The following is a 22,219-nucleotide window of genomic DNA, read 5'->3' as shown; positions in this document are numbered from 1 at the left end:
ATCGAGAGCGATACGGGACGTACGTCTGGGATCATTCCGTCCGATGATCTTTCGTAGTATAGTACGGTCATGCCGCATTGTTGCTTGATTGTGCGCACTCTAGCCATCGATCCTCACTGCTCACTGCTCACTGCTCGGTGTTGAATGCCTGCGGCATTACGGCATTACGGCATCCGACGGACATCGATAACCGCCTTCGCTGTGTTGCCGTTATCCGTTGGCTGCGGACGAGAAGAGAGTGAGGTGCTGTGCTGGAGTGATGTGTGTCGATGGCTAGGCGAAGGTAGTGCTTCGATGGGCTCGAATCAAAGTCTACCAATTTTGGTGCACAACATGTTAGTTCTCCTCTTAGCTGAGTGGGTACTTGGTAGGTCCATTCATGAAGTACATACCTGGTACTTGATTGGAAGTTATTACTACACAGTACCTATGCCATTGAACCTCACAAATGTAAGATGTAGTAAGATAAGATCAGCTGTAAGATCGACATCTACCGGTTTGAACCGACAGACGTTTGGTCACGGCATTAATGTGGTACGGTAGTACGGTATTGGTGTTGTTTTTCTCATCGGAATGCTGCCGAGTCCCGACTGCCGTGTGCTTCCAGTCCAAGAGTTGCTATATATGGTATCAATTCTACAGGCTTTATTACCGCCGGGCTTATCCGGTGCATAAAAGTAAAGAACTGCTTACCTATATCGAATTCCAGGCACCCAGAGGCCAAGTATTACGGATCGATCAAAGTAGTTATGAGATCCTACGCCACTAATACGTTTACACTGGGGGAGTACTGCGTTGGACCAATTCCATGGCGAATTCGAAGTCTCGCCTTCACGATTTTCCGACCAACTATGCACTGGTACTATTCTCATGGCGCATTCCCGCTGATGTTTTCTGCAGGGCACCTCTCGCTCGCCCGTGTGGCGCAGGTGTCTGCAGGCTGTCAGTTGCACGTCTCGTCGGCTCCCATTCGCTGGCTCCCGCACATTGCTGACAACGAGTGACAGAGACGAATCCCGTGGCCGGTCGTGTCGGGTAACTAAGCGAGCGCCATCCAGCAGTCAACTGCTCCACCTACCCCGCCCCCGATCCATGCCTCCCCGCCCCCGATCCATGCCTCCCCGCCCCCGATCCATGCCTCCCCGCCCCCGATCCATGCCTCCCGCCCTAGCTCGTGCGCACCAAGCTGTAAACCAAATAATTGGTCTAGAGATCCATGCATGAATGCGCTGTTGAAACTGCAACTGCAATTCAGCCCCAAACGGTGCCTTGTGCTTCTGTTTTGATACCTGTGCTTCGCCGGTCACTTCGTGTTCCAATGATAGCCGCCCTAAGTACCGACCTATATATGTACAGACTGGGGACTGCTGCCTACCTCAAGCTCAGCGGTTATATCCCCCCCCCCCATCTCCTCAGAGTCTAAATTCCCCTCTCGTTCTTCAACCGTGAATCCAAACACATGAACAATGGTATCCTCCTCGGACGCCGCCACCACTCTCTACGAGGCGCTCACCCTCTGGCGACAAAGCCTGGAGTCGCAGGAGTCGCAGCAAGACTCGACACTTCCACGCAAGGGCAAAAACCCAGCCACATCCAGCGACGAGGAGCTCGAGCGGCAGCGGCGCATCCACCTCGAAACCGTCGAGCGGTGTCTAAAAGTCGTCCCCGAAATGGCTGCCGTAATCACTAAGCAACCCAAGGCGATGGCCGCCACGGATTCCGCGTATACTGCGCCGCCCGCCCCACCACCGGATCCTGAGATGGACCGGTGGGAACTGGAGCCGGCAGAGTACAGAAAGGTTTTTGGCGCTTTCTTCGATCAGGAAGATGCTGGTGCCGATGACGAACCGTTCTTGAACCCGTTCACCGGTCAGATGGTGTTCCCGGCTTCGTCGAAGTACACTGCTGGCCCGTCCGGAACCTGCTCGCCGCCCAACGTTCCGAGTCCAAGACTTTTTCTCGGAGCTGGGAGTGCCCATGCATGGCCGGAGGAAGAGGAGGATGAGGAGGAGGAGGAGGAGGAAGAAGAAGGGGTAAAGACTATCCTTCGCTTTTATCCTATGATGCTCAATTGCGCACGGCTGAGTCGTGTATAGAACAACTACTCCTGGCCGATGACCAAGCCCGAGTCTCGTCCATCAAGATATGCAATGCCCACCGAGCCAGACACAGACTGGGAAGACGATGACTACAGGGCACCAAGGAGGACCTACCATTCCTCAAGTTCAAAGCACGCCTCTCCGTCCAGCTCACCGGAGCGAGATGGGTTCAGCTCCTCAGGGATAAACACACCACCGTCACCGGAAGAAATACAACCGGCTTTCTCCGGCTTCCAACCAATTGGCACGCGCCCCACCGTGCCGAGCTTTGCAAACAGCACGCGAACCAATGTTCCGAGCTTCAACGACTATTCGTCCGACAGCGACGATGACGGGCCGCTTCCCGTAGCAGGAGCAATCCACAAGCCGGGGCCGCCCACACCTCCTCCCAAAGTGCCAGTAATATTAACTGCATCTACGCCCGCGCCCGTAGCCAGCAGCACCCGGAACCCTTGGGGATCAGGTCCCCGTCCCCCGTACCCGACAACTCCCTTTCGAAGCCGGATTCAACGGGCACAACCGGCCACACGCCCCACCTTCGCATCGAGAGCGGAAGAGGACTTCGGCAACGTCTTCGGCACGCACTGGGGTGGGTTGGACCACCACCCTGTACCAGAGCCTACCACCGACGCCCAGCGCGAATTCTCGTCCTCTCCTTACAGACAGACGAATGGCGACTGCGATGATGATAGCAGCGGGGATTATGGCAGCGAGGATGACGATAGCGACGATATCCCGTCGGAGGAGAAGGAGCAAGCGCGGCCGGAAGCGCAGTACGCCGCGGACCTTGCATATGCTGCGCACTTAGCCCGCGCGGATCTGGATTCCGACGATGACTACGATAGCGATGAAGACACGGACGAGGAGTATGCTCGACTGGTGGAGGAGCAGCGGAGCTTGCTGGCTGAATTCGAATTACACGGCGGCAAAGCTCAGATCCGTCGTGAGCGAGATATGGCGCACGCACGCTGGATGCAGGAACAGGAGGACCGGATAATGCAGGAGCAGGAGGCCGTTGCACGGCGCGTCAGGGATGAGTGGGCGGCTGCTTTTGAGGCGCAGATGGATAGTGATCGTCTGCTGGCCGAGCAGTGGGATCGCGAGGAGGAGGAGGAGGATAATCGGCTGAGGATGGAGTATGAGGAGTTGAAGCGAAAGATTGAGGAGGAGGAGCAGGAGAGGATCCGCGTCGTGGACGCGGAGAGGGAGAGAATCCGTAGAGAGATGGTGTCGGAGTGCGTGGTTTGCACAGAGGAGTACGATAAGACGGACATGATCATTTTGTCGTGTGAACATGCCTATTGCGTGAGTGTCGATTGTCTGAAAGGTTAGTCCCCCCCCCCTCACCCGGATACCACCACTACACATCGCATACTGACTCGTGCAAACAAAAGCCCCCTTCAACATCGCCCTCAAAGACAAGAAGCCCTTCACCTGCTGCTCGCAGCGCGTCGATATAGGCCTCGCAGGGACACACATAACCCCCGAGTTCGTGGCCTCCTACCGCCTCATGCTGCTCGAGCTCGACACGCCCAATCCCCTCTACTGCCCCGCGCCCAACTGCAGCAGTTTCATCCCGCCCGCCGGTATCCGGGGCGACACGGGCAGCTGCCCCAAATGCGCGACGGCCGTGTGCCGGCACTGCAGGAAGGCCTCGCACAGCGGCATCTGCACGGAGGATAAGGAGGGCCAGATGGTGAGGAACCTCGTGAAGCAGCAGCGCTGGATGGAGTGTCCCAAGTGCAAGACTGTCGTCGAGAGGAAGGAGGGCTGCCTGCACATGACGTGCAGGTGCTCGGCCGAGTTTTGTTACAGCTGTGGTGTGCTCTATGGCGATAAGCCCGGCCAGTGCTTGGGGAATTGTAATAGGAAGTGAGGGAGATGGGGAGACATAGTTACGCGGCAGCTACTAGTTTGTATCTACTCTATATTGACAGATGCGGACGGCCCATTGGCTGCTTGGTCGGGGAAATTGAAAGCGAGTGACCTTTGGTGCAAGTGACTGATTATTCCCAATGGCGCTGTGTGGTGCGATTGTGGCCAAGAGGGAACTGAACTGGCGAGACGTCATTTATGATACCTACGAGCAGTGGTTGAACGGCCGGTCCTGGCAACCGTGTGTCAAAAATCATGCCACTATAGTAGGCGAGCCATCAATCTCAGTGCAAGATTATTTCCAGCGATTCCAAGGATCGATAGCATGTAAGAAGTATATAAGCATGACTGCACTTTCCACCAGGAAGCCACGCTGCGAGACGAAGCGATGGTCTGATGTGGGTGACGATAAGATAACTTTAACGCAACCTCAGCGCACTAGCACGCGCAAGCACTGACCCCTGCCTTCGCGCTAACATTATCTAATTCTTCCCTCCAGATCTTCGACATCACCTCCCAAGTAACCACGCTTCACCAGCAACCACACATACCCCCACCACACACCACATACTCCACGACCGACCATGCCGCCAAAACGCAAACTTCCCGAGCGCCCCGCCGAGATCACGTTCGACCGCGAGGCGCGCACAGAGTACCTCACGGGCTTCCACAAGCGCAAGCTGCAGCGCATCGCGAAGGCGAAAGAGGCCGCCGCGGCCGTCGATAAGCTTGCCGCTAAGGACGCTCGGAAACAAGTTCGTTCTTTTCCCCCCTCCTCCCTCCCCTTCCCCTCCCCGTCTTGCGCGCTGGTGGCTGACAGATGCGATAGTTGCGGGAGCAACGAAAAGAGGAACTGGAGGAGCTCGTGGAGGCGGGGCAGAAAGCTGCGCGACGGTCTGCGCGGGTTGCGGCGGGCGGGACGTGGGAGTCTGATGACGAGGAGGAGGTGGGAGGCGACGACGAGGATGGCGAGTGGGACGGGATCGGCGACGAGGCTGTGGTAGTGAAGTTGGATACCAAGGAGCTCTATGTCGACGAGGACAAGTTCACGACTGTTACTGTGCAGGAGATGGATTTGGATGCGGATTCTGAGGAGGAGAAGGAGGAGAAAGTGGAGGGCGAGGGGGAGGGCGATGCGGAGGCGAAGGAGGGAGAGGATGGGAAGGATGGGAAGGAGAAGAAGAAGTGGCCGAAAAAGAAGAAGGAGAAGAAGAAGAAGTTCAGGTACCTCAATGCGACTGAGCGCAGGGCCGATAGGTTCAAGCTCAAGCAGAGGAAGTCGAAAGAGAGAGCGAAGTTCAAGGGAGAGAAGGGGGACGAGAAAAAGCCGAGTGGAAAAGGAAAGCCGAAGAAGTAGGAATAAGACTGTTGTAATATACCTTTTTTGTGTCATTGTAATGCCAACCCGCTGAAGGTGGTGCGCAGTGGGCTGGAAATCATCCGGAGATACCTGAGCCCAGCAACACCATTGCAGTTCCACCACAGCCAGTCTTTCCCCAGAAACCCGATAATATAAACAAAGCTACTCTAATGTCTCTCTCCTTCCTTGCCGACCACATATCCCCGAGCGACACCACTCCTCCCCTCCTCAACGAGCGCCCCACCATCTTCGGGCGCCTCCAGATCACTCCCCAGGCCCTGCCACGTCCGCTTATCCCTCAGGAACATCGCAGCAGGAGAGATCACACCTCCAGCCGCAACCAGCTCCTTCTGGCGATTTGACGTAGTAGTCAGCGCAGATGATGTTTTCTCCGCTTTTGTGGCTTGTGTTGAAGAAGACTTAGTGGTTCGCCCCAGTGGCCATGCAGTAGAAATGTACCGGCCTGTCCGCAGGTCATATTCCGGGGGTGCGTCTTCATCACTATCCTCCTCTTCTTCCTCTTCTTGCACCCCCTCTTCCTCCCGCTTACTCTCCTCCCCTTCCATCCGCTCTGTATCAATCCTCAGAACCTCCGCAAAATCCGCCACCCACCCACCCGTCCACTCCCTCTCGCCAAGCGCGATTCCCAGCTCCCACGGCGTGATTACAGGTCTATACCAGTCTCTACCCTCGACACCGCCCACAACACCCTGCTCCCAGCATCCAATACCGACCCACACCTCTATCTCGGAGAAATTCGCGACCTTCTCCACGTTCACCTTGCCTACGACCACAAGATAGCTCTTCCTACCGGCCGCGCGGATCTGCGATTTCAGGTGCGAGATCATAGGAAGGTAGTGTGTGATGTTTAGCGTGTTGATCAGGATGCCGATTATGCCGGCGGATTTGGCGTGCGAGAGGAGGGCGTAGCGGCGGCGGAGGAGCGCGGAGGAGAGCGTGCTGTGCACGATGTGGGTACTGGGGTCGAGGTAGTGGATTTGCTGGACGCGCGAGGAGAGGATAAGGAGGAGGGAGGGGAGGGGCGAGGAGATGTGGAAGAGTGACCAGTCTCGGATTTTGTCCTCACTATCGCAGTCGGAGGGTAGTGTCCGGTTGGGAAGGAGCGATGCGGGCCTGTGGATTATCTCCGTCGTGAAGAGGTTGGTGTAGCCCAGCTCCTTCAGCGCGGAATACAGCGGCGCGGTGTGGGAGGCGTAGGTAACATCCGCCACCAGCAGGATCTTCGCATCCAGCTCGGTGTACGTCTTTCTAAACCCCTCGACTGCAAGTAGAATATCCAGCGGATTGCTCGTGAAGACGTAGATCACCGGTAGGCGCATGGTCGGAGAAAGACACGATCTTCCGTAATGCACGAGAACATCGGCGGAGGCATGTTCGGCGGCAATCTCGTCGACGCAACAGGCCGAATATGAGGTGTCGGCGAGGATGTAGATTTTCCGCTCTTCTTTCCCTTCTTCGGAAGTGGTGATGTTGACAGCCTGATGCAACATGGAGTACACACGCGCACTGTCCTTCAAACGCTCATCGGGGAATTGTAGCGCGATGCGCTGGTAGTCGCCTGCGAGAATTTCAGAGATCGTGCGCGGGATCTCATACATTGCGCGGAAATCATCGTCGCTGAGGTGGGTGTGAGAGAGCACTGAGGGAGCATCGACGAAGGAGGCTTGGAAGGCGTGGTCGTCGGGGGTGGAGAGGACGGGTGCCGTGCTCGGTGGCGGGGGCGGTGATGCTGGTGGTGTGGTTGTCATCTTCGATCTTTGGGGGATAATGGGGGTGGGCGAAGCAGTCCTCCTGGGTAGGTATGGTCGTGGATCAATCGAATGGACGGTGCAGTCGGAGATGGCGGAATCGTCTGAGGAATCTCCAGCAGAAATGTCTTCGCGATTCACCCCACTTCCGTCATTGAGCGTGGGGTGCTAGAGAGGGTCCCAGGGTCACACAAGAACAGGGATTGGTTAGTCGCACAATTCGACTCAACTTTGGTTAAATTTCACGAAACTTATTTTGACTTCAGACGCACGACCCACAACCACCAGCGAGAATGGCCTCCTACAACTCACGCTCGATACGGCTTCCGTCCGATCTCTTCGCGCTTGCCGTGCACCCTACAGCACCCCTGATCACTGCCGCGCTTTGCTCAGGCCATGTCTACACCTACACCTGGCCCAGCACCCCCGAAGAGAAAGATGAAGACGAGGACGACGATGTGGTCACCACTCCCGCCGCTTCAGGAGATCCCTTCACAATCGCCTGGAAAACACGCCGTCACAAAGGCTCTTGTCGTGCCGCCGTTTACAGCTCCGACGGCAGCGTCCTCTACACCGACGGCATCGACGGTCTGATCAAAGCCGCAGACTCCTCGACGGGGCGCGTAATCTCCAAATCACTTCTCCCCAGCGCATCTGACGCACCCACCACGCTTCTCCCGTTGTCACCAGTCCACCTCCTCGCCGGCACAGACGATGGAAACATCCACTTGTACGACCTGCGCACGCCCTCGACACTGACCTCCGCCGGCCCCGCCGCGTCCTGGAAGCACGTACACGAGGATTACATTTCCTCTCTCCTCGCCCTCCCCGTAACCGCCGCATCAACCACCGGCTTCCCACGCCAATTCGCCGCCACAGGCGACACCAGTCTGTCCCACCTCGATGTGCGGAAGCCCGGGAAGGTCCTTGCCCGCTCCGAGCCGCAAGAAGATGAGATCCTCTGCACGGCGTTCGTCGCCAACGCGCCCAGCAAGAACACGGGCGGCTCCGAAAAGCTGTTGACCGGTACTGCGGCCGGCGTGGTGACGACGTGGAACAAGGGATTCTGGGAGGACCATCAGGAACGGATTCCGCTGAGTCGGTCGACCGGGGATAGTATCGACTCCGTACTTGCGCTGGGCGGTGATTTTGAGGTGGTTGGCGCCGGCTGGGGAACTTTCTTTGCGGCCGGGAGTGGCGACGGGAAGGTGCGCATTGTGAAGATGGGTGGGAATAAGGTTGTTGCTACGATGGCGCATTCAGTTAGTGCCGATGAGGCGCGGAGAGCAGCGAATGCGAGGGTTAAGAGGGGCGACTATGACGAGGGCCTCGAGGAGGGGGTTAGTGCACTCGGCATTGATTGTGAGGGACGCATTGTTAGTGGTGGCGGGCAGGTTGTGAAGGTGTGGAGTCCTTCCGAGGAGCAGGAGGCGGAGGCTGAGGGGAGGAAGAGGCGAAACGACGAGGAGGATAGTGATGAAGCGAGTGATAGTGATGCGGCAGATAGTGAGGATAGTGACGATGAGAAGGAGAAGAAGAAGAGGAAGAAGAAGAAGCGGAAGGGTGGAAAGGGTAAGGCGAAGAGCGCGGGTGTGAGGAATGTCAACAGCTTTTCAGGGCTGGATTAGGTGTACGGTACGTTCAGAACATGTCAAATTCCGGCGGCTTAAGAACTGCTCCTCATATCTGTTAATTGACCATGACTAATACCGATGGCTGCATGGCGCAATGGTAGCGCGCGGACCTCCTATCCATATAAGATACAGTCCGAGGTTGTGGGTTCGAGTCCCATTGTGGTCGTTCTTTTGCTTCTCGCTCGGGCTGTCTAGTGATACCTCCTCTACACATTAGTTTTTGCCGCCATCCCATCAGACTCCAATTATCTGTGCTCTCGTTGATTTTTGCAGCATGGTGGTGATGGTAGTGGTTGAGGATGGAGACTCCTCCCCTTCTTTGGATGGTACTAGGAATGAGATAATGTAAGATGAACAGGGCCTTAGCTGCTGCCCCGTGGTATGTAACAAGTATAAATCCTGGTTCATCGGGATAGCACCAGGTTGGGTGCAACAAGATCCCTAGCTCCTGCGAAGTTTCACATTGAATCACTCGCCCCAAACTCATAACCTACGAGTGACAGAGTGATCACTCCCCAACCGACCACAATGTAACCCTCTCCGATCAACCTGTCCACGAAATATTCACCAGTACCGTCTATCTATACAACTCCACCAGGCACAACAAGTAGTAACCATTAGAATGGCGACCCCGGTTTTCAGGTCGACCCTTGAATACAACACCCCTCCACCGTCACCCCCAAAGGGACAGAAGGAGCGAGACCGATCCCACTCCTTCCCCGGACCTCCACCACCACCACAAACCATTCGCTACGGCCCCTTCAACAGATTCATGACCGACCCCGCAGCAACAAGAGACGAACCCTCCGCGCGCGTTCGAGCCGCAACAATCATCGACCCTTCCAGCCCGGCGCCCGACCGCCACCGCCGCAAATCCCTCCCGCACCCGACAATCAACGAGCACTACCACCACTTCCGCGAGCTGCCCGTGCCGTGCACGTGCGTTCTCCCCGCGCACGTCGCCCGCAAATGCGCCGTCCCCCTCTGCGTCCGCCGCGAGTGCGCCGTCGAGCGCCAACGCATCGAGACTATTGCCCCGTTCCAGGATCCGAAGCCGGTCTCGTGCATCCCCGAGGATACCGTGACCACGCCCGCGGACCAGATGAGGTTCGGAAAGGAAGGCAGGAGCTGCAGGTTCTGTAGCGTCGACTATTGGTGCTGGTGTGAGCAGTGTGGGAATCGGCTTTGCGCCGAGTGTACACTGAGGGAGGCGGAGAGTTCTATAGGGAGGGGATTGGGCGTTAGACATAAGGGTGTGGAAACTAGGTGGATTTGGCCATGAATCGATGTGATAATAAATGGAATTCAGTGCTTGGTATGAGAAGTGAGGAGGAGATGCAACTTTTTTTTGTGACTCTTTAACCAACCCGTTCTGTCCGTCTTCTCGCCTTTCCAAATCACCCCCTCGTCTCTAACTAACCAGAGGGATATCTACAATACACACGTCCACATCCTCGCCATGCTTATATACATACAAAACTTCAGTCTAAACCAGGCAGTCATCAGCTCGCCATTCACTTGTCTTTCCTTTTTGTCTGGTCCATCATATATCCACCTAAAAGTCGCCGAAAGTGCTAGTACTAGCAGTCATAGCATCGTCGTCGTAGCCATCATCGGAGCCCTCCGGGTCACCAACCACGTCGCCCACGAAATCCGCACATTCCCTCCATCTCTCTCTAACCAGATTATGTCCCGCGCCCACCAGAATCTCCCCCCTGACTCTCTCCTGCCCACCCAGCAGCGTAACCATCTCCCCCAACAGAGCGGGCGGAACGACATCATCCCCCTCGCCGATCAGCACACCCATCTTCGCGATGCCGGCCTTTCCCACCGCGCGCCACTCCTCCTGACGGTCATATATGGGGCCGTATCTGAACGAGCTCGCAAACGCTTTGACAAACCCTTTATGTTCCGCCGCCTGCCACTTCATCACATTGGAATAATTCATCCCATCCTCATTCGGCGCATCCTTCTTATGCGCCGCCTCCCTAGTGGCCAGCCGTCGCCCGAGCATCCACGTCTCAATCGCCTTCGGCACCCATCCGCCCCTCGCCAGTTTTGTCAAATACCCGAGGCCATTCCCCTTCAGCAATCCCGCGGGCGCGAACAGGACCAGGCTCTCGATTCTCTGAGCGAAATGTGCGGCGAACGCGACCGCAATCCCGCCGCCGAGACTGTACCCGACCACGGAGAAGCGATCCCACTCCAGCGGCGAGGCGTACAGCGCATACAGGATCTGCGTCGAGAACAGGCGTTCGTCGTAGTGCACGTCCGTCGGTGCGTCGGAATACCCGCGGCCGAACAGGTCGAACACCATCACCCTGTACCCATCGCTGGCGAGCGCCTGCGCGAGACTCGCGAAGACGATCGACGGCGTGCTGATCCCGTGGATCAGCAGGATCTTGCGCCCGTGGGGCGGGCCGAATTCCGCGACGTTTATGGTGCCATGCGGAGTCGAGATGAGGCGCGCGCCTGGGAGGATGGTGGGCGGGTAGGGGGTCGCCGCGGTGGGGGGCTTGATGCGTGGCGAGGGAATGCTGCGGGGGGGCGGTGCTGTGGAGCGCAGGAGGAGGTAGGAGGTGGTGAGCCCCAGGACGGTGGTGGCGAGAACGGTCTGGTGGAAGGGACAGGAGTAGAGAGCGTTGTAGTGCCGGAGTAGGGTGTCGGTGACGGTCGACATTGTGGTTGGCGGATTGCGGAGGCGGGCGTAGGCGGGCGATGGTGGTGATGGCCGGGCACAGGTGTGGAGGTTGCTGGCGGGGCAAATGTTTGGTGCGCTAGCGGTTAGGGCTGGTCAATTCCGATGAACCGCGGGAAACTGTATCCATGTGATTGGAGGAATTCAGTGGGTGGCTTTCCGCTAGTTAGTCATGTAAGTGCTTGAGTACGTCACGAAATCACAATCACTCTGCCACGCAGCTATCACGCCAGGCCCTCAAGTCTCTCGAGTAGGAAGCAAATTTCGCTGTTGACTAGACAATGGGCATCGTGAGTTTGCGAGGTGGATGGCAGTCTCTTGGCTAGTGAGCCTTGAATCCTCAGGCCCAACAATAACGCCTAAGGCCTCATTCTGTTTTCCTGAGGATCACGCAAACGATTAGACGAAGAATATCACAACGATTCCTACGGCTCGCATTCCGATCCCACGCAATTTGTTACAGCCGAGACATCCAGCCCGACACAAAGCAGAGGTGATCTCACACGGAGAGTAGGTCTTCGCCGGATAGCCGGTCGTGTTTATAGCGCTTGCAATAAAATACTGCCGGTAGCAAAGCCCCCGGACTCCGGGCACGATTGCGAGTGAGTCCCGGAGAGACTTTACATGAACTAGGCACTACTGGACTAACATTATGCTGTACGATGGGAAGGCCGTTCAGTGATGATCATATCTACTTCGAAAGGTCACGCAGAACATCAATATATCGGTCCGTCACTGTCCGGAACCAGGCCATTCCAATCCGATACAATGCACGGCAAGCCGAGGCAGCGACATGAAGCCGTAGCTGCCTCCAGTTTTCTGCACATCTTTTACTATATGGCACTTAATGCCCTCTCGCGCAGTACTGAAGCCGTGAGTTGCCGCTTTGTCCATCACCGTGGGATATATTACCTATGTGCACCAACTATGGGGGTTCGCTGGATAAAAGAATAATATGGGCGTTATAAGAGGGAATGTTCAGCAGTCGTCACTGCCCTAGCAGACTAGGAATGCAGATGCCAGTACGTGGTGGTGGTGGTGGTGGTGGTGGTGGTGGTGGTGGTGGTGGTGGTGGTGGGCTGGGAGGTGTCACTCGGTCTGGCGCTCACACGCAACACATTCTGAGTGCATTGTGATGTATTATACTTACCATATGCATTACATTACAATTCACAGTCCCATCATCAACAGCACAAAACTTAAAACGCAAAGCAAATTGGTATTTTTCATTCGTGATTCCTTGAGCCCACCCTCAAATCATCACAAATTCCGCCCATCCGTTTGCAAGTCAGCCAAATTTATACCGCCCCAAACTCAAACTTCTGGCGGCACATGGGGCACAGCCCTCCAGAGGCCTCGGTCTGAATCCAATCGTTGATACAGTGCTATTTCATTTGCCCTTCCATCAGCCTCTCTCCCTCCTCTCCCGCCACACACATCACACATCATAGACGAGAACATACCAGATGGAACGAGTGTCCACACTTGCCATTGACGAGAGAACAGTCGTCGCCAGGGAAGCGACAGTTGGGACAGGTACCGTCGAACTGCACGCGGCAGATGCCGCACACGTCGTCCTCCGGAACGTCCCAGCGCCACACGGCCGTCGCGGTGTACGAGGTGATACGAACTTTCATCTTGCTTGTGGGTGCTTGTGGTGCTTGTGGTCGTGGTGCTTGTGGTCGTGTTGGTTGTGCTAGTCGTCGTGTTGGTCGTGTTGGTCGTGTTGGTCGTGTTGGTCGTGGTGGGGAGGAAGGGCGGGGAGGAGGCGGGGAGGGGAGGAAGGGGAGGAAGGGCGGGGAGGTGAGGAAGGGCGGGCGGCATGGGATGCCTTTCCAGACGCCCCCATGGTCTCCTACAGCTCCAGTTTCTCGATCCTCAACTCGGCCGATGATACCACTTCGTCTACGTTCCGGGATCTCGTGGAAACCCACCATTCCGTCATCCCGGCGATGTCAACGGCGGGCGCTATTTTCTACTTCTAGATATACCCGTAGAACGCCAATAACGCATCCGCCGGTTTTCACCCTGACCGGATTTTTTATCAACAATACCCGCAACGACAACTTCGCCCGATGGCTTCAATGACGAGCGTGCTCCGAAGCCTCGCTGGCGGCGGAGATCGCAGAAGTTTCAACCAGATTATCGGGTCCCGCCTGATCAGCATGTATCTCCTCTCTTTCCCCACAGTCCCTAAGAAACTCGTCGACGTCCTCCAGCGGCGCCACATCCACCAACCTAATTTACAGCGCGATGAACCCCGCATAACACAGGACCGGAACGCATCTGATATGAGAATCAACGGGGGAAGATGGGATTAGTTTTTCACGGCAGTTGCGGATGGAGAGGCACTTAGTGAGAAGGATGAGTGGTTCTTCGAGTTGGAGCTCCATATGGGTGCATATATCAACGAGGCGGATCGCAATCAGAAGGATTTTGGGAGGGTGTTTGTCCGGTGTAACGGAGGGGCCCTAACCGCACCTACATACACCGAGAAGGATCGAGACAGTAATAGAATAGTAACTGGTGTCACAACAATCACTCGCCCACAATATTTCCTGTTTTCGGATACCCAAATACTGTAAACTTCGACCACAACTACTTCACCTTCTCTCCAACAAACAACATCACCACCTAAGTTTTGTACCGATTCTCTTTACACCCTCCCTCTCACCCCCTTCCTCTACACCCTCTCACCCCCCCACCCTCCCCCCTCCACACCCTTCCACAGCTTCCCTCCTCACCGTCTTCACATCCTGCCTATTCTCTTCACCCATTCACACCCTTCTGTTCACACCGTTCGCAGATCTTGTCTACTCTCTTTTCCAATCTCTAACAGATTCCAACACAATCTCTAGCGCTTTACATACACCATGTCAGCGAGTAACCTGTCCGAGCAGGCGAAAGCTATATATGAAGAGCGAATCAGGCTATGGGAGGAGAGCAAGCAGGCATTGTATCAGCACTATAGAGAGCAGAGGGCCGCTGGAATTCCTGTCGATGAAGAATACTTCAGTGAGGCAGAGCTCGCCATCCCACCTCGCAATCCAATGGTGCCGGAGATCAGAGTCCAGAAGCCTGACTACATGCCCCGCGCCCGTCGATATTCGTTTCGTGGCGATCTGCAATATGGTGACCCGCCGGCAGGAAACAGCTATCCGGGGTTGACTAGCCCTCCGGGCTTCGACATACAGCCGGTCGACCCTCCTGTTAGACCTGACATGCAGCAGATGGGTCGCGGGCGAGGACAGCACAACCACGACATCAGCCGTAGCCTTGGAAGGGGAATGGGTACGGATCAGCCTCCTCAACAGCCACCCGCCCCAAGTATAGCTCGGTTCCAGCAGCAACAGAAGAAGGGGCAGCAGCAGCGGCAAGGACAGCTCTCAAGTATGGCTCAGCTCCATCAGCAACAAAAGAAGGAGCAGAAGCAGCAAGGACAGGGTCAAGAGGAGCAGCCCCTCCAGAACCGTCGGATCTCCCAAAAGAAGAAATGGAGCGATTCGCTTCGGAAGGAGAACTTCGGTCTTCCGCGCAGTTTTTCCTTAGGGAATCCATCGGTGACTCCGGTTCAGACAAACCAGATACGGACTCTCCATGAGATGGAGCTGAGGGAGCTTGGACAGATTGATGAACGGTGGTATTCAAGTATATCCCCTCAGAAGCCTTCGGCAATTCCACGACCCGCCACGGTGCATCCGACCTCGCAAGACGTCCGCCTGGATCAAGCCGAAACGAATGGGCAAATCCGGGCGAACACTGCTATGCCGGCCCACCACGATTTTCGTCAGTACCACCGCCCGTCGTCCGGAATTCGAGCCGAGCCCAATGAGCAAATCCAGGCCATCACCGCTATGCCGGCTCAGTACAGTTCTCCTCAGTACCACCGCCCGTCGTCGGGAATTGGAGCCGAACCCAATGAGAAAATCCAGGCCACCACCGGTATGCCGGCCCAGTACGATTCTCGTCAATATCACTACCCGTCGTCGGGAATTCCGCAGCGCCAGTACTCCATGTACCCAGGATCGATGGCCCCACCCCCGGTACCAACAACGGCGTATGCTCAGAATCACGTGCACTCCAGACCAAAGCCACTCGGATATCACTTGCAGGAAGGTAACGAGAGACCGCAGCCCACTCAACTTTTTGGTGGATATCAGGGACATGGTGAATACCCAGCTTCTGGATACTACTCAGACAACCAACAGAACACTGCGAACTATCCGGGGATGTCTAGGATACCCCATGCACACACGTTTAATGCTGGGCAAGCCGGTAGCTATCCTCAAGCAGGCGCTTTCGCTCGACAGCTACAACAGAATGACTACAGCTCACACGCCGTACCCACCCGTATTCCTCAGCCGATGTCCTTTGGTCCGCTCCAGGGCGAGTATAGTCGCTACCCACAATTCGCACCTGGATCGCTTGCCATACCTCAGGGCATTAATCCCTACAACCAAGCTGCAGACTACTACGACCGCCACCAAGTCCTGAAGCCATCGTACTCATTCTCTCATGGCCAAGCACCACGGCCGCCGCCGGAAGTCACCACAATCCTCGAGGACGGAAAACCCAAGGTCGTGAAGAACATTTACCGACCGCTCAAGCCAATAAACCCGCAGATCGCATTGGTCACGGAGTCGATGGCCCCTGGATACTGGAGCGGCAGGTTTTCAAGCTCCATGGACCGAATGAATGAACTCAATCCTCTTCTCCCCGACAATAGCAAGAAGTTCAAGGTCATGGAGATTCTTTCCGACTGTTGCAAGAGTCAAGATGCGACAAACTCGTACTGGGCTTGGCGGCGTCTGCAGGACATGTGCGAGAACATTCCTCGCAGAGACTACCAATAGACGCAAAGAGGAAAAGTCCTAAATTGAATTAGGCATAAAAGTTGTGGTACGAGGGGAGTTTGGGGGAGTATTTGGTGTTGTTTTTTTCCTTTTGATCTGATGGCGTGTTTCTGCGTTCTTTTCACCATACTGTTTTAATACTTGTGTTGTTTGTGTGGGCTTGGTTTTAGGGATTTCGATTTCGGTCTGCGGTGACTTGGGCTATTGCCGTTAACAACTTTGTCACGGTGATTCAGCTTTACTTTTCTACAGTTTACCCTTTGTTCAGGTTCTTGTCTTGCTTTTTTCTTTTCTACCCTTCGTGGTAATTTCTGCTTTACTTTCCTACAGATTACCCTTTGTTCACGCTCTTGGCTTGCTTTTTCTTCCTACCTTTCGCGGTAATTTCTGCTTGTTTTTTTTTCTTTTTCATGACATTTCTTTTCATTCTTCATTTCAAGGATTTTCAGTTTTACTATTTCTAGTGGTACCGCTTATGTAGATGGAGGTGAAGTCTTGATAGACATTGAAGTCGTCCTGTCCTTTGTGGGCAGTTTTCTACCTGAACTATGCCCTTATTGTTAAGAACAGAGGGTCATGTAAAGTCACTCGAGGCCAAAGAATATCAATTATATATTCTGGCCTAGACTGTCTCATTTCAGGCTTGGCATCACCATAGCTATCACCATACCCCCGTCTTGTACCGAGCTCCTTTCTATTCTCTAAGCAATCAACATCATCTATTATCTCAGTATACTCTCTCCCATCGTATATTCACAACATCAACAGCTAGCGGATTGTTGGCCAATAACTGGAGAAATTTAAATAGCATGAAGGCAGAAGTTTTGCTTTCATAAACTTCGACATACTATCATAACCTGAGGGGTGCAACTCTGACAGGTCGCTAAAGCCTCTCTCCGTTGAGCCAGGTAGCTCGTATAATAGGTTGGCGGCCATCCATGAAGATTTTGTTTGTACCAATGCTACCATCGAAAGTTGGGAACGTGCCTGTAAGCATACGGCCTTACTAAACTATGAAAGCGAGCCATCATTGGATCAGTTGGATTGGTGAGTGCAACATAACGAGTGCTGCACGATGAGTAGCCTTAATGCCCGACGACAGGGTTGTCGCAAGCCCTGCACGGCAAGCCCTGTCATCGCAAATTCTTGCTGTCCAACCGAGAAACGAGTGTTCATGGTCCTGGATGCTTGAAGGAAATCGCCGGTTCGGTATCTATCGATCCTGTTGCTCTCACGCTCCCGGGGTGAAGGCACTCTACATGTAATGTGTACAGTACCTACTCCATTATCAGGAAGGAGATGGAATAACTTTTGGCCGCGACCGCGACCGCGATTGTCTCGGTTTTGCTGTTGAAAGATGGAAATGGCTCCCTGCCGCCCGGCCGAAGCTTGGGCCGAGATGTGTCCAGTGTCCACTGGCCAAGGAGCATTGATTTTCACATGCCAATATCCCTGCCTCGGACCGCGCGCGCGCACGCCGTGCTCCAGTCTCCATGGGACCCGCAGCTGTTTACCGAGCCGGAGTATCGGCAACCCCACACCAACTAACTCGTGGTCATCCCCCAACAACCACGACTCATCATCCTGACAAGTTTCGCCCGCAGGATTCCCCGTCACACCCCGTCACATGCCCAGGTAGTTAGCAGTGTACCTATCATAAGTACGCTGACCAGTTTTTTCTTTCGCTTGAGTAATAAAGCGCCGTTCCTCCTTCGGTCTTCCTCTCATCCAAAGACTTGCTCACCTGCTCTCTCTCTCCCTCTCTCTCTTGCTTGTCTCACTCACGCCACACATAACTTCGCCGTCCATACATACACGACTACTAGACCCACCGCATAGAATCAAAGTCGCCAACTGATACTCCAACACACGATGTCGAAGGTTTTCAAGCAGTCCGAGGTGGCAGAGCACAAGAAGCCCGAGTCGCTTTGGATCATTGTCGACGACGATGTTTACGACGTGACAAAGGTTAGTTTCTCGCGTTGTCGGTGGCGGTGTTGGCGGTAACCGGCTGAGCCGAGGGTATCCGAACCCGTGATTGTGAGGCTGACATCAGTGCTTGGGTATAGTTCGCGGAGGAGCACCCCGGTGGGAAGAAGATCCTGCAGCGAGTGGGCGGAAAGGATGCTTCGAAACAGTTTTGGAAATACCACAATGAGTGCGTCCCACCCGTGTTTTTTCTTCTACAAAGCTGTAGAGGTCCGGGATGATTGGAACGCGACGCTGACAGGAACGCGTTCATAGGTCAATTCTCAAGAAATACAAGGCGCAGCTACAGATCGGATCGTTGGAAGGAAAGGCACCTCCCCCAGCACCCAAAGAGGAGCCTAAGAAGATCGAGGCAAAGGTCGTGCCGATGCAGGCCGGTCCCGCTGCTCCCGTGGTGGCTGCAGAGGCGGAGCTGAAGGAGAGCTTGGAGCCGTTTGGAGATTTGGTTCCATTCGGAGATCCAGCATGGTATCAGGGCGTGAGTTTTTCAATCCATTACGGCGAGGTGAAGGTTGCTAATGAATCCAGTACCATTCCCCATACTACAACGAATCGCACGCGGCACTGCGGAAGGAAGTTCGCGACTTTATCGAGGAGAAGTGTGAGCCTTATCTCAACGATTGGGAGAAGAACAAGTTTGTGCCGCACGAGATTTACAAGGAGATGGGCACAAGAGGATATCTCGCCGGGTATGATGCTTCTTCGAATCAGCTAGGACAATGTGTGCTAACACTGTCAACAGTCTGCTTGGCATGGGATACCCAACCGAGCTTACCTCCCACCGCGTTGCCTCCGTTCCCCCGGAGAAGTGGGATCTATTCCACGAGTTTGTCGTCACCGACGAGATCTGCCGCACCGGTTCCGGAGGATTCGTTTGGAACCAGATTGGGGGTTACGCGATTGGTCTTCCTCCGGTGATGAAGTACGCACAGAAAGCACTCAAGGAGCGCATCGTCCCTGGTATCCTCGCAGGAGACAAGCGGATATGCTTGGCTATTACCGAGCCTGACGCGGGCTCCGATGTTGCTAACCTCACCTGTGAGGCAAAGAAGACTGAGGACGGCAAGCATTACATCGTCAACGGCGAGAAGAAGTGGATCACCAACGGTATCTGGGCGGACTACTTCACCGTCGCAGTGCGCACTGGCGGCCCCGGCATGGGCGGTGTTTCCGTCCTGCTCATCGAGCGCTCCGAGGGCGTCACCACACGCGAGATGGACTGCCAGGGTGTCCACGGCTCCGGGACCACCTACATCACTTTCGAGGACGTCAAGGTCCCCGTTGAGAACTTGATCGGAAGGGAGAATGCCGGCTTCAAGGTCATCATGACCAACTTCAACCACGAGCGTGTCGGCATCATCATCCAGTGCAACCGCTTCTCGCGTGTGTTGTACGAGGAGGCGATGAAGTACGCCAACAAACGCCGCACATTCGGCAAGAAGCTGATTGAGCACCCCGTCATCCGCATGAAGGTCCGTACTTTACCCTCACTTCTTTGCCACTCCGCCGCTGACAGATAGTATAGTTTGCACACATGGCCCGCCAGGTCGAAGCCACCCACAACTGGCTTGAGAACATCATCTACCAGTGCGGAGCGATGGGCGAGCACGAGGCGATGCTGAAGCTTGGAGGCGCTATCGCCGGTCTCAAGGTGCAGGCAACGGTCACATTCGAATTCTGCGCGCGAGAGGCCGTCCAGATCTTCGGTGGTATCGGTTACACCAAGGGAGGTGTCGGTGCGAAGGTCGAGAGACTGTACCGTGATGTCCGGGGATACGCCATCCCCGGTGGCTCGGAGGAGATCATGGCTGATCTGTCGATTAGACAGAGTCTAAAGGTGCATGAGGCTATGGGGATGAAGCTGTAAATATAGAGCTGCTGTGGGGGAGGGTTATAGATGCTCTTTACGTGTTTAATGCGGTTTTTGTTTTTTTTGCGGGCGTGCGTCGAGCAAGACAGTCGCTGGGCGAACGCAGACTTGTATTTGTACTCAATTGGTTATTTTGGTGCACAATACCTAAGAAGTATCTTTATTTTGCAAACATTAATTTGGTGAAAGCTGTTTTTATTTTGCAAACATTAATTTGGTGAAAGCTGTTTCGTGAGGAAGCCGTAACGTCCTACCGAATTCCCATGCTCCATCCCCAAGCTCCATCCTCCAAGCTCAATCCCCCAAGCTCCAATTAACCAACGGTGCCCGGTGCTGACCAACACCATGGCAGTCCGAGTACCGAGGCACCTCGAAATCCGGTAACACCGGCCGATCACAGGCAACCGATGCAGGAAAACGTCACTTGCATGCCTGCTAGTTTGTGTTGGCGTATTCATAGTGCCGGCGATATCCATGCGCATGAGAGGGCGGGGCGGCCGACCCAACAAATCCGGATTATATAAGCACACTTCGGCGTCTTCGGCGTCCGACATCCGGTGGGTGATGTGTAAGTGAAGACGAATTATCATTCCGGATCCAGATAAGGGTTCTCTTCAGGATGGCGTGGGTGGCCTATAGTTTATGAACCCACGCTGAGGTGAAGTTGATGACTGGGTGAGCCGCGGGAGCATCCAGGCAGTGAACACTGAACGCCGGCGAGACGGAACCACGACAACCACGACAACCCCATCCTCCTCCGCCAGCCAATCGAAAGGCGACGAGAACAGCACACCACAGCACACTCCTGCCCGTTCGTGCTCCACTACATACAGCCAGAACTTACCATCTGCCCCAGACATTACAATGAGGGTGGAGAATTGCTAGCGTCATCAACAAGATGGCTGCATGGCGCAATGGTAGCGCGCGGACCTCCTATCCATATAAGATACAGTCCGAGGTTGTGGGTTCGAGTCCCATTGTGGTCGCTCTTTTGCGCCTCTTTTGCTGCTCTGTTGGCCGCTGAGGCCTGGTGGGTCGGTGCGTGAAAGGGAAGTGATCAAGAGTGCACGAGTGCACGAGCGGTATGTAGATTTGGGAATAACCAGGTGGTATTGCACTTCACCCAGGAGACGATGAATGGTCCTTACTACAGGTAGTTTACGTATGGGACAGTGGGTGCACTCCTGCCGGAGTTAGCATCGTCGTTGAGTTGTTTCATTTACTGCGAGTCGTTTGATAGCCACCTACCTACGCACTTGTAGCCGGTTCAAACCCGCCATAATGAAGAATGAAGGAAGATATTTGCACCGGGAAGCAAGGGGTGTGTACGGTATGGCGAAGGTGTCGACTGTCTAAGGTGCAAAGAGGTAAAGGAGAAGTGGTGCGCCACATATGTAGGTGGTTGAAATTCACAATTCCAAGTCCCCGGTACGTAAATACGGCAACAAAACTCACCACTCGTTTTAAAGTATCGGTCACTCGGCAAGGCAGTCGGAATCTCCCATTTCCCGGGACCTATATACGGTACAAGAGACCAAGGGGACTTATGATAGTTTGGTCCTAATCACGCTCGCAGACATCACTCGTTCTTCAGGAAGCTTCAAACAGAGGTTCCCACTGACTTCTCACGACGCTTTCCTTCAACCTCCATACCTGGTAGCCCAGCGATTCTCACCTTTAACTTCACATCCGGCGACTCCGTCATACCGAATAATGCACATGAACGAGTCGAACCCTCACTTACACTCTCATCATTCTTATGTACATGCCTCTCCACTACCTCTTACATCTACGACTTGATGGATTCTATTAGTAGTAACTTTGTTGGGGTCTACCACTCTCGACCTCTACGGCTCCCTCCATCATTAGATATTTCCACATTCTAGCACTCGTTCCAACAGCGCAGCTGTGCGATCGAAGAATGTCACTCGACGGGCAGATGGTCTGTGATAAGAGCGAGCGTACTAGTAAGTCCTCTGCTGCTTCCACTCCCGATCCCGCCGTTGCGAGATACGATGGCGAAGGTGCTGCTGCCGATATCGGTGCATCCCCGTCCACTACTTACCATCGCA

General features: G+C 54.8%; 8 protein-coding genes and 2 non-coding genes across 10 annotated transcripts; 7 read left to right on the top strand and 3 right to left on the bottom strand.

Annotated features, from left to right (window-relative positions):
- Window positions 1-3,323: 3,323 nt before the first annotated feature.
- Window positions 3,324-3,975, top strand: BZA05DRAFT_330219 (uncharacterized protein; the record flags this gene model as incomplete). The annotated part of the gene is made up of 2 exons (XM_051480524.1): window positions 3,324-3,426; window positions 3,494-3,975. The coding sequence occupies 2 exons, from the start codon at window positions 3,324-3,326 to the stop codon at window positions 3,973-3,975; spliced, it is 585 nt and encodes a 194-aa protein (XP_051343952.1).
- A 457-nt stretch (window positions 3,976-4,432) lies between these two features.
- On the top strand, window positions 4,433-5,416 carry BZA05DRAFT_795 (nucleolar protein 12-domain-containing protein). Its single transcript, XM_051488644.1, has 2 exons — window positions 4,433-4,729; window positions 4,804-5,416. The coding sequence occupies exons 1-2, from the start codon at window positions 4,559-4,561 to the stop codon at window positions 5,329-5,331; spliced, it is 699 nt and encodes a 232-aa protein (XP_051343951.1). The 5' UTR covers window positions 4,433-4,558; the 3' UTR covers window positions 5,332-5,416.
- Window positions 5,260-7,236, bottom strand: BZA05DRAFT_836 (putative diphthamide synthesis protein-domain-containing protein). Its single transcript, XM_051488697.1, has one exon. The coding sequence runs from the start codon at window positions 7,101-7,103 to the stop codon at window positions 5,502-5,504; it is 1,602 nt and encodes a 533-aa protein (XP_051343950.1). The 5' UTR covers window positions 7,104-7,236; the 3' UTR covers window positions 5,260-5,501.
- A 133-nt stretch (window positions 7,237-7,369) lies between these two features.
- On the top strand, window positions 7,370-8,766 carry BZA05DRAFT_380931 (WD40-repeat-containing domain protein). Its single transcript, XM_051481941.1, has one exon. The coding sequence runs from the start codon at window positions 7,397-7,399 to the stop codon at window positions 8,729-8,731; it is 1,335 nt and encodes a 444-aa protein (XP_051343949.1). The 5' UTR covers window positions 7,370-7,396; the 3' UTR covers window positions 8,732-8,766.
- Window positions 8,767-8,817: 51 nt separating this feature from the next.
- Window positions 8,818-8,903, top strand: BZA05DRAFT_t22. Its single transcript has one exon. It is a non-coding gene; the product is annotated as a tRNA-Arg (tRNA).
- Window positions 8,904-10,037: 1,134 nt separating this feature from the next.
- BZA05DRAFT_380930 (Alpha/Beta hydrolase protein) lies at window positions 10,038-11,531 on the bottom strand. Its single transcript, XM_051481940.1, has one exon. It carries the CDS (start codon window positions 11,415-11,417, stop codon window positions 10,293-10,295), a length of 1,125 nt encoding a protein of 374 aa, XP_051343948.1. The 5' UTR covers window positions 11,418-11,531; the 3' UTR covers window positions 10,038-10,292.
- A 1,202-nt stretch (window positions 11,532-12,733) lies between these two features.
- On the bottom strand, window positions 12,734-13,072 carry BZA05DRAFT_440011 (anaphase-promoting complex subunit 11; the record flags this gene model as incomplete). Its single annotated transcript, XM_051486569.1, has 2 exons — window positions 12,734-12,820; window positions 12,899-13,072. The coding sequence occupies 2 exons, from the start codon at window positions 13,070-13,072 to the stop codon at window positions 12,734-12,736; spliced, it is 261 nt and encodes an 86-aa protein (XP_051343947.1).
- Window positions 13,073-14,308: 1,236 nt separating this feature from the next.
- Window positions 14,309-16,288, top strand: BZA05DRAFT_440010 (uncharacterized protein; the record flags this gene model as incomplete). The annotated part of the gene is made up of 1 exon (XM_051486568.1): window positions 14,309-16,288. The coding sequence occupies one exon, from the start codon at window positions 14,309-14,311 to the stop codon at window positions 16,286-16,288; it is 1,980 nt and encodes a 659-aa protein (XP_051343946.1).
- Window positions 16,289-17,826: 1,538 nt separating this feature from the next.
- On the top strand, window positions 17,827-20,335 carry BZA05DRAFT_380929 (acyl-CoA dehydrogenase/oxidase). Its single transcript, XM_051481939.1, has 6 exons — window positions 17,827-18,256; window positions 18,358-18,446; window positions 18,533-18,755; window positions 18,806-18,966; window positions 19,020-19,749; window positions 19,803-20,335. Exons 1-6 carry the CDS (start codon window positions 18,161-18,163, stop codon window positions 20,142-20,144), a joined length of 1,641 nt encoding a protein of 546 aa, XP_051343945.1. The 5' UTR covers window positions 17,827-18,160; the 3' UTR covers window positions 20,145-20,335.
- Window positions 20,336-21,047: 712 nt separating this feature from the next.
- BZA05DRAFT_t23 lies at window positions 21,048-21,133 on the top strand. The gene has a single exon. It is a non-coding gene; the product is annotated as a tRNA-Arg (tRNA).
- Window positions 21,134-22,219: the final 1,086 nt, after the last annotated feature.

Source organism: Tricharina praecox (assembly GCF_024521635.1).
Source record: "Tricharina praecox strain CBS 144465 chromosome Unknown BZA05scaffold_1, whole genome shotgun sequence".
In the NCBI taxonomy this organism is placed as follows: domain Eukaryota; kingdom Fungi; phylum Ascomycota; class Pezizomycetes; order Pezizales; family Pyronemataceae; genus Tricharina; species Tricharina praecox.
This window is presented reverse-complemented; position numbering and strand designations above follow the sequence as displayed.

Bases quoted from the DNA above. Each gene is read 5' to 3' on its own strand.
- BZA05DRAFT_795 (XM_051488644.1), top strand. From the start codon at position 4,559: ATGCCGCCAAAACGCAAACTTCCCGAGCGCCCCGCCGAGATCACGTTC. The intron at 4,730-4,803 runs GTTCGTTCTTTT...CAGATGCGATAG, and splicing joins CTAAGGACGCTCGGAAACAA to TTGCGGGAGCAACGAAAAGA.
- BZA05DRAFT_836 (XM_051488697.1), bottom strand. From the start codon at position 7,103: ATGACAACCACACCACCAGCATCACCGCCCCCGCCACCGAGCACGGCA.
- BZA05DRAFT_380931 (XM_051481941.1), top strand. From the start codon at position 7,397: ATGGCCTCCTACAACTCACGCTCGATACGGCTTCCGTCCGATCTCTTC.
- BZA05DRAFT_380930 (XM_051481940.1), bottom strand. From the start codon at position 11,417: ATGTCGACCGTCACCGACACCCTACTCCGGCACTACAACGCTCTCTAC.
- BZA05DRAFT_380929 (XM_051481939.1), top strand. From the start codon at position 18,161: ATGTCGAAGGTTTTCAAGCAGTCCGAGGTGGCAGAGCACAAGAAGCCC. The intron at 18,257-18,357 runs GTTAGTTTCTCG...GCTTGGGTATAG, and splicing joins ATGTTTACGACGTGACAAAG to TTCGCGGAGGAGCACCCCGG. The intron at 18,447-18,532 runs GTGCGTCCCACC...ACGCGTTCATAG, and splicing joins TTTTGGAAATACCACAATGA to GTCAATTCTCAAGAAATACA.